This window comes from Protopterus annectens, chromosome 8.part0 (genome assembly GCF_019279795.1).
Source record: "Protopterus annectens isolate FY-2018-M chromosome 8.part0, PAN1.0, whole genome shotgun sequence".
Taxonomy (NCBI): Eukaryota; Metazoa; Chordata; order Ceratodontiformes; family Protopteridae; genus Protopterus; species Protopterus annectens.
Genome location: NC_056741.1, coordinates 913,965,024 through 913,975,566, shown reverse-complemented (window position 1 = coordinate 913,975,566; position 10,543 = coordinate 913,965,024). Strand labels below are relative to the sequence as shown.

Below are 10,543 nucleotides of genomic sequence, written 5' to 3'. Positions count from 1 at the left end.
ATAACTATCCCTGACTAGGAGAAGGAAGTGTTGAAGTGCTTCCTGGTAGTCCTGGGGGTCATGGATAAGAGTCATTAGCCAAGGTTCAAGTAGCTAGCCTGCATCACATGCAAAACAAAGGCAGAAGAGGACCCATAACAGAAAAGGTGGTATGATTACTTCCTACTATCTAAACCCCTGTAAAGATAATGAAATATCTATGGTTAGGAACATTACCAATGTGGTGACCGTGAGGAATCCTATGGAGCAGGAAAAGGCAGCACAGAGAGCTTGTGTGCCAAATATAGGAATCATGGGTACTGCCAGGATGCTTGGCTGACACTTTGGTGATGCATCCTTATGCAGCTAATGGAGTGGTAGCCCTTTCTGTTCCAACACAGCTCCCTCTGTGGCCCATATAGGGCTCTAATGGCAACATGGCTGCATTCTGTTGCACCATGCACCTAAAGAAATCATGCCATTCCTTAGAAGGCATGCATGGTACTGGCTCAGTCCTGAAGTGGCAATGAGAAATAGATGTATTGATCTACATGTGCCAAGAGTATGTTGGGAAATTGCTGAAGTATCCTCAAGGCACAAGCCAATGAGATGCCCAATATGTTCCCACTTTGTTTTTGGAATGTATCCATGGCAAGTATAGTGAGGTTTATATGTACATTGGTAATCCACAAGTATAGAGAGACCATGTATCCTCCCTGTCCCATCTGTGTGTCATAGGAACTCACCAAGGTCTGTACTACATCCCTGTGCATGCTAAACCTGTCTAAAATGTCTTAATTAACAAACTTCAGATTGGTAAGTCTGTGCTTATATCATGTAGTAAATTTAAAACAAAATCTCTGGCCACATAATGGGAATACAGGATTCATTACTGTAGATAGTAGGTGGATGGGCAACATTACTGAAGATTTGGATATGAATTTGCAAGAGTTAAAGAAGCAGTTCCTCACAGATAGGCCTCATTGAGGTCATGAAGAGATGGATTCAAATACATGATTAAACGACAAATGTGGAAGTATTTACTAAGTCTGAAATTATTGTATTTTGAATAATTTTCTTTTATTCATGGTTTAGTGATCTTGTGGTTAGTATGTATGTCGTATGGGTTGTGCAAGGGGAATTGTCTCCTTACAAAAAATACTTTAGATATGTAACAGTTTCACAAGAGACTGTTACTTGTGAGTCATTTTACTTAAATATTTGGTGTTTTGGGACTCGCACTGCAGAATCTTGAACTTTTGATAGGGCACTGCTAAATTAGAAACTGCATCCCCAATCAATTGTTTGCTTCCCTTAATGCGGTGGACCATCCCCACCATGGCTGCCTCCTGAGTATTACTGAACTCTAAATGACCATATGAGGAAACAAAATGGCCTCAGAGGTTAAAAGAACGGTAATAGTGATATAACCATCATTGTAGTATGGTGGATGCATAGAGCTGAACATTTTTGCAACTCTGTGCCTTAATGGTGACCATTTATAATGGTATGCACTAATTTTTGGGCACATTTTCAGACATGCAGGTTAATGATATTGAATACTAAAGGCCTCCTTCTTTGAAGGTACAGGCATGTCTCTAGGTCATTTTGTATGTTTTAATGTAATGGACTTCACATTTTTAGTTATCAGAAAATGTTGGTTAGAAAGTAAGGTGTTAGAATAATTAAGCCTTAGAAAAAGCATGCATTAGGTAGTTATATTAGGTTTACATAGATGCGCATTTTTTCATTTGTTGCATTGTAATACATTTATGGCATCCACTAAGATCAAAATATTGATATAAAATCAAAGGCATACTCTGTTTACATTAACAAAGATGCATTAGAAATTAATGATAGAGTATCTGATTGTTAATTTTGTCATTAATGCAGATTTTCCTTATGAGATGAAATTTGAATGCAACATATATGAAGGCACTCTTGAAATATCTCACACCACAAATGGACAACTGTGTTCTTGGACAAAACAACTTCCAGTGGTTTGCAGTGGCAAGTATAACCTCACTGATGATTACAGACAAAACCGTATTATCTTTACAATTAATGCGGCTTCATCTGAAGATGATGGCAATTATACCTGTGAATTCCGTGGCACTCGTAGAGTTGTGCAAGTATACAATCATGACAATAGTAAGTATTGCTTTGGTTTAACTGACATACTCTGCTATGTAACAATGGGCTTAAATGAAGTACAACAAGGAGGAAAGAAAGAAAGCAATTTAAATTATTTAGACTTAGTTTAGTATTTGTTGTATGTTAACCATAGGTTCCTCATGGAAAACATACTATTAAGACCAAAAGTTTCTGATTGAAATAGATACCTTTTATAACCTTCAGAGTTTATCTTTTCCACTTCTATGTACCCAGTATAATTTTTGGATGGTGTGTATATCATATTACACTCACACAGGTGAATACTGTGGACAAGATTTGGAGATATGCTACAAACTTGTCAGAGAGAGTGGAAAGAGAAATTTGGGGAAAAGGTCTGCTCTGGATTAAAATACACCAGCTGTATTATGACACACCATAGCTTGTGCTAAGTACATATACAAATGAGCTACATGGCAGGAATAATAATGCTGCTGCGGTTCAGGGACAACCAGATTATAGTAATACTGTTAAGAGTAATAGAACTGCATTACAGTCACACACCTGTGCTGCCAGAAATGACTCTACTGTGATGTTATAGAAATTTTGTCTGTAATCCAACAGCCATCTTTCTAGCATATGCATACTCACCCACATGACAGTAAAGCAGCATTTTGATATATGTCCCATAAGTGCTCCCACAGACAATAGTATGAAGACCCCCCTACCCACAGCACAGCAATATGTAATATGAATACATATAAATACTGCATTTATGTATTTGTGTGCATATATATAATAACTTTGTGTGTGTGTATCTGTGTCTGTGTTTGTGTGTGTATACACACACACACACACACACACACACATGTATGTGTATGTGTGTGTGTGTGTGTGTGTGTGTGTGTGTGTGTGTGTGTGTGTGTGTGTGTGTGTGTGTGTGTCTGTATATATGGGTCTACTTTGATTCACAAAAATTACATTTCAGCGAATCCAAGTTGGCTGGCTGCACTTCTCTGAAACACCATTAAATCGAAAGCACAGACTGCCAAAATCTTTTCCCTGTGAATGGAATGACTTGGCCACCATGGTGAACCTTGTCCTTTTTTCAGTGTAGTGCGATCACAGAGTTGGCATATTTAAGTGGGGGGGGGGGGTGAATACCCTAACTTGGATGGGTTTAGATTTGGTCCATTAATTTTTTTTTTTTTGTGGTGGCCAAGTGGTTCCTTTCACAGGGAAAGGATTTTGGCAGTCAGTGCTTTTGATTTAATGGCATTTCAGAGAAGTGGAGTTGTCCAACTTGGATTTGCTGAAATGTAATTTTGGTGAGTCAACATACACCCATGTATCTACACACATACATTTTATATATATATATATATATATATATATATATATATATAGGGGTTCACTATTTAATTTAATTTAATCATGAATTTCAGTATTTCGAAATTATAATAGCGAAGTCTTGAAATCACAGAACACCAGAAGCGCAAAATTTAAAATCCCAAAGTACAGAGATTTTCAATTAGCGCTTCTGGTGTTGTGGTGTGTGAATGGTAAGATGTGAGTTTGGGTATGTATGCATGCATGTGTATGTGTGCTGGTTAGGGGCTTTAGTGTATGTCAGTGTGTGTTTTGACTGTGATGTGTGTGTGCGAGGATGTGTACAATGTGTGGGAGTGAGTTACTTGTGTGTGTCTGATTGTGCAATCTCGGAGTTAGTATATATAAGTATATATAAGTAGAAGGGGTGTGGGGGGTGCTTATCTGTAGTGTAGGATAATATATTTGAGTTGGGGGGGAAGTTGTGTGCATGTGTTTGTGTGTGCTGTATCTGTAGTGTACCGTCGGGATTTTGAATTTCGAGGTTTTAGGGTTTTGGCGTTTTGTGTGTTCGGCTATGTAATTTCAAAATACTGAAATTCGGGATTTCAGTATTTTGAAATTACATATTGAATCCATATATATATATATATATATATATATATATATAGCTATGCGTTTATGCTAATTCATCAAAGCTTACTTTCACAGATATCCATGCATTATCAAAAAATAATCAGAACATGGACTTACTGAAGAAAGTAAACTTACTCAAAATAATGATTTTTACAGTGGGATAAGCTCTCTGCACCTCCCCACTGCCTCCTCATCCCCACTTACTTAAATAGGCCAACTCTGAGATCACAAATACTGCAGAAAAGTTAAAATTCTCTACCTCTGATATTCTGCAATCATGTGAAAACTCTCCCTTTTCCACTCACTCTTTTTTTTCTACATTTGGAGAGCAGTTGGCAGTACTGTCAATCTTGAAGTCATCAGGGCTTTTCCGTTTATGACCTAACCTCAGCCAGTGCTGTTTGATGTGAACACTTGTGCCACAATGAAAGGCTCAGCTGTGTGCCCATCAATGTGTGTGCAGAGCTGGATCCAGCAATAGGCGACCTAGGCAGTCCCCCAGAGCCCACTGACTGGGAGGGGGCTCACTGGTCAGGGGTGGAGGTCTGCCACAACATTTAGTTTTTAATTAAATACAAAAAAAAAAATTCTTCTTTAAGGGCATTCATTCTTCTTTAAGAGAATGAATGCCCTTTGGCGTTTGGATTAGTGTGTGTGAATGCACACACCTCCTGCTGTTACAATGGATGCCTTTGGCCTTTCCATCTGGTCTGTACTCCTGAAGTTGCTTCTGTTTTTCTGTGTCAGTGCACATACAATTTAAACTTAATGAGCTTACCTTCCTGCCACTTCAGGATTAAGGAAAGTGTGTACAAAAAAATGACGGCATCTCTAACTTTGCAAGAGTGTGTCTGTGTGTGTGTGTGTGTGTGTGTGTGTGTGTGTGTGTGTGTGTGTGTGTGTGTGTGTAATTTTGAGTGAAGCTCTTGTTTTTAGTAACCAGCTCCGTAAAACATCATATACTTAAACAACTACATGTAACAACATCTGAAATCCAAGGGACTGAGCAGTTTGTTGGATAGTTTGAATAAGACTTCATCTACTTCAGGATTTGTGATCTGTGATACACTATAATTAACATCTACAAATAAATGCTTAATGCACCATACAGTATATGGAAATAATAATAATACTAATAAAATTATACAGAAAATAATAATAATTGTGACGCCCCTGCACTGGCCCAGTAATCAAGGATCCTCAATCCTCACTACTGGCAACAATGAGGGATGTACACAATGGGAGGATTACAAGTACACACATAGTAAATACAATTTCCCTTAAGAGCACACAGAGTCCACAGTCAGTCTGGGGCTGGTTTCTCCCTTTTTATCCAGATCTCCAATAAGACTCCCCACTGGCACAGCTATAGGGTCGAGATCTCAGCTGAGTGGTCAAGCCAAAACCTCCAGCACCCTCTCTGTCCAACCAGTGCTTCGTGTCCCTATCCAGGTAGCTGACAGACACACACACACACACACACACACACACACACTTTGAGATTTGATTTATATACAAACACACACCCCTGGGAAAGGCTTGCATAGATTTACTAGCGATGTCCCCTTCTGTCCAGACTATAAGGTAGTTATCACTTCCACCAAACACTCTTTATTAGCTACTATAAGGTCTTTACAAAGGGTGTCCAATCTTACTGTGTAACATTACTATTAATCCAAATGGTAATATCGACCAAAACTTGCAAGGCTATTTAGGGTATTTAGGGGTGGCCTGTACAGTGTCACCAAATACATATGCAAGTATTCTAAGGGCTTAAATAGGTATCACAAATATCAGGCACAAAGATAGGTTTAAATATATTTAATAATAAATAATAAAAGAACAAGACAATACTCAGTCAACAAACACAGTTACTTCAGAGTTCAAAATCACAGGAAATATTTTAAAACAACATTGCAGGACAGTCTCAAATAAATACAGAAAACATCTAAACTAATCTTTATTATATTCCTATCTATATCTAAAAGAGATACTATGCCCTAAATCTTACTTTCAGACAACAAGCAGGCAGAAGTGCAGATGATGATGATGAGTGGATGTTCGTGCTAGGGCCAAGACAAAATACAAAATTGAAATTCTCTCTCTCTGAGAGAGTTCTTAAATTAATATCACATATTACTACTGGGTTAGCATGGATGACATCACTCTTTGTCATCTGACTTCAGTTCTCAAGCTAATCAGAAACTTAACAGGATTTAACATCTCTGTGTGAGAAATACATATCTCTCAGATCTGTGCAGCTGCTAGGAAGTCATAAAGCAATAAAACACTTTTTACATTTTAAACCTAGTAACTACTTCTGTCCAAGACAATAGAAAAAACTTCTAGCTCTAGACATCCTGTCTCCTTGCTGCATAGAAGCTAACTTTTATAGCACATCGTAAAGCACTTAATTTCAATTTATTTTCTTGAAGTTTTGAAAGTTAGTCTTTTGTGTTCTAGCATGGTATGTTGTGGGTACATTCTTGAATCTCAGTACATAACATACAGTTCTGTATAAATCATATTAATATTCACAAATGACATAGAATTATTTACAAAATTCCAGATAGTTGGGCTGGCAGTCTTTACCCTATGTCACAATAATAATAATAATAATGATGGTTAATAATAATAATAATAATAATAATAATAATAATAATAATAATGATCAGAAAAATGTTTTCTTGTCAGAATGTTCTTGCATTCTCTGTCACAGTTAGATTTAACACTTCATAGCTCTTTACCAGTTTCACTGTCAGATTAATTTTTGCAGCAAGCCTGCCTGTTTATGGTAGTTACTAATTTGCTTGCTAATAATTCAAACAAATCTCCAAAATCTTATTTTCTGAGGCATGAATCTATAGTTATTGGTCTGATTCATACATAATTTGAATTCAAATAATGACAAACTTTCTTTTTCATTTTTGCACATTTTAGGACCCCCATTAGAACACTTTCTCTTTACCTTCCTTACTATTCCTAACTATCACTATTACCCATCGCTGTCCTTTCCTTCATCTATCAATGCAGGTTCATCCTTGTAGGCAGGTTGGTATGGGTGCTCTTGACAAAGGGCCCATACCCCTCAGGACAGTCCTTCCTTATGGTAATGATTCAATATATGATCAGCATTAGACAAATTGTGATGGGCAAGTTGGAGGGGGCACCATTTATAAAGGGTCCACCCCTCTCAGGGCAGACCTTAATAGAAACAAATGAACATTTGAGCAATACCAGACTCATCTTAGTTGGCAGGTTGTTGAGGGTGCCATTGACAAAGCCACCTCCCCCCATGGCAGTACTTCCTTGTAGAAATAACCGGCTATACAATCAGTACTAAACTCAATTGTTACTGAGCTATAAACCTTTAGAAATGCATTTTAAAAGCAATAGCATGATCAATTCCTTCATTAGATGATTCACTAATTGTAAGTCCTATATTCCATGATGAATTTTTGGGATAACATACAGGCAAAACTTTTCTGGATTCCAAAGATTTCATTGCTATCATTAATTTAGCACAGATATAATTTTCATTTCCTTTACAGTTAAATTCAGCTTGTGATACCTTTACATCACCTCACTGATACTTATGTACAGGTATAAAATACTGCATCTATATTCATATTTGTGCAGTTTCCTGTGAAACAACTAAAATTATGCCACTGTGAAAATTATTTTCATCATCCTCAGATGCACAGAAGGATTGCGATGCTTGGTGTTTGAGGCACAAAAACTGTGTAGGTCTTCATGTATACAAAGATAGTCCTTTCCTTGCACATTAATAGATGACATATAGTTTGAGTGCCTAATACATAGTTATTTTTAAATAATTACTAGAAACATTTAAGAATTTGTTTGTATAACAGAAAGAATTACCTTCAATGTCTAAGTCAAAATAACTTGGCATAGCACATTCATGCCAATGATGAAAAACTTAAGCATACTCTTTATAGACATTTCTGTATTTGTTTGCAGGTTAATAGTAATTATGATGCACTTTAAATGATGTACATATATGCATACACACACACACACACACACACACACACACACACACACACACACACACACACACACACACACACACACATATATATGTACTGTATGTATAGTTACATCTTTACTATTTGATCCACACTTTGCTTAATATCAGGAAAAACATGTTTATCATATTCTTTCACTGCGTTTAAACTCCCATCAGTTTATTGGCTATCTATATAATGCTAACATGGTACAATTATTGTACATTGCATGTTTTAAAAAGGCTTTCCTCACAATTAAGTACTTTGAATTTTATGTTTGCCTTGCATTTTTCTCCTGTAATTTGTAAAAAAGACATTCATCTGACATATCTGGTCAAGTCTGAAGACAGACATAATAACAGAATTATAGTTCATGAATGCTATATTTGCTTTGTTCCAAGTAAGATAAATAAGAAGGAGAAACATTCTTAAAAACTTATTTCAAATGTTCCCTTAATGATGCTTCCAAAAGATGTAAACCAAATGATGTTGTTGTTGTTGTTGTTTGTCTTTCGGCTTTTTCCCAGTAAGGGGTCACCACAGCAGTGGTGATTGGCAGTAGATTTTTATGAAACGCCGAGGTGCCAGCTCGACTCCCAACCTTCAATGAAGGCACGCCCATTTATGCAAGCATGTCTTTCGAACGCTACCCAACCGCGGGGAGGACATGCAGACTCCACATCAAAGGCACCCCCAAGCCACACCGAGAATCGAACGGGAGAACCTCTTGCTGTGAGGTAACAATGCTACCGCCGTACCAAACTGTTTTAATTTGACTATGTTATAATAAATATCAAGTTACTGCTTTTAAGACCTAGGATCTCTAGTTCACAGTGAATATGCAATACAACACCTTATTCAAGTCTTTATGTTACGAATATATGCACCAAACTTATTCAATGTATAAACAGTTTTACTTTTAGTATTTTCACTTGCGGAGGCATGATTTCTTTTTTTCTTCAGTGTACTTTATTTCACTGAAGTGAATGGAAAATATTTGTACAAAGATAAGAGTTAGTGCCAGCATTTGTAATGTATTGTAAATATAAACAAATTTTAGTGAACAGCATACTTATAAAGCCTTATGCTGTTTTGAAAAATGCTGTTTTTGTCATAATGAATTGATAGAACTTATGGAATAGTTAAAAACAAGAACTGAACTTCAGTAAAACTGCCTTGACAGATACCAACACAACACATAAATGCAGTTTTGTTGTACATTAATTTGTGTGTGTGTGTGTGTGTGTGTGTGTGTGTGTGTGTGTGTGTGTGTGTGTGTGTGTATGAAATGTCCTAGTTAGGGATGCAGGTTTGTTAATTTGCTCAGGCACAAACCCTGTGCCTTAGTTACAGGAGACAAGAGCCCTATTCCTCTACACCAACTACCAGAGCACTCAAAGGATTGAGTTTCAGTGCATTTTCAAGGAATTGGGAGCTTCACTGTATTTTCAAGGAATTTTGAGCTTCAGCACATTTTTAAGTAATTGTGAGCTTCAGCACATTTTCAAGAAATTGTGAGCTTTGGCGCATTTTCAAGGAATTTTGAGTTTTGCTGCATTTGCAAGAAATTGTGAGCATCAAGGGAAGAGACATTTATTGCTGCTCATGCTAAGTCTATTTTCAATGTGCAAATGTTTCCTTTAGCAAAAGGTCAACACTGTTTGTGCTATAGACCATGAAAGCAGTGTTAGTAGGACAAAATGTAGCATGCCTGCTTTTGATGCACAAGAATATGGGTGCTACTCTCACACCATGTAGATGGAGTACTGATATTGTGCTATACTTTAAGAGTGGATGATGTGGGGGTGCTGCAGTCCTGAGTGTGTCTTCCTTTGGATGAGATGCCTAGTAACTATGAACCTGTTGTAGGTTTGCCATCTATTCCCTATTTCAATATTATTAGTATTTTAATGTAACCTAGGCAATTTATTCTTCAAAGGCAGCAGGCCCTGAATTTGTAGATGAAAAAATGAAACATAACATTGTTTGCTAGCAGCAACCTCTTCATAAGCATGAAGTAGCAAAGAGTTTTTCCTGTTGGCTCAGGCTGCCTCAAGTGACTGACTGAAAGGGAAAGATGAAAGTGAACTTCTGTGAAGACATTAACCCAGAAGCAAGTTTTTTAAAATGTGTATGTGTGTCTCTCTCTCTATATATATATGTATATATATATATATATATATATATATATATATATATATATATATATATATAGATATATATAGATATATATATATATTTTTTTTAATAGCGCTAGAGGTGTAGCTAGCTATTCTGGTGTCAGGTGCTATCTCCTGATCTGGTGTTGCTCATTGAAGTAAACAAAAAACTCTTCCTTTTAAACTGTAGCAAACTGCTTGTTACATTTGTAACAAGCAGCTGCTACAATTATGCCACACACAGAGTGCTAAAGTGATTGAATTTTAACTGCAAAACACCAACATTGAAAATAAGACAGA

General features: G+C 36.8%; 1 protein-coding gene across 5 annotated transcripts in view; it reads left to right on the top strand.

Moving 5' to 3' along the window:
• Positions 1-10,543, top strand: part of LOC122809153 — a 1,026,347-nt gene that overhangs the window by 465,100 nt on the left and 550,704 nt on the right. For all 5 annotated transcript variants that reach the window (XM_044080437.1, XM_044080436.1, XM_044080435.1 and 2 more), the window contains exon 7: positions 1,873-2,130. In XM_044080437.1, coding sequence (XP_043936372.1) covers positions 1,873-2,130 — 258 coding nt within the window. The remainder of the gene's footprint in view (positions 1-1,872; positions 2,131-10,543) is intronic.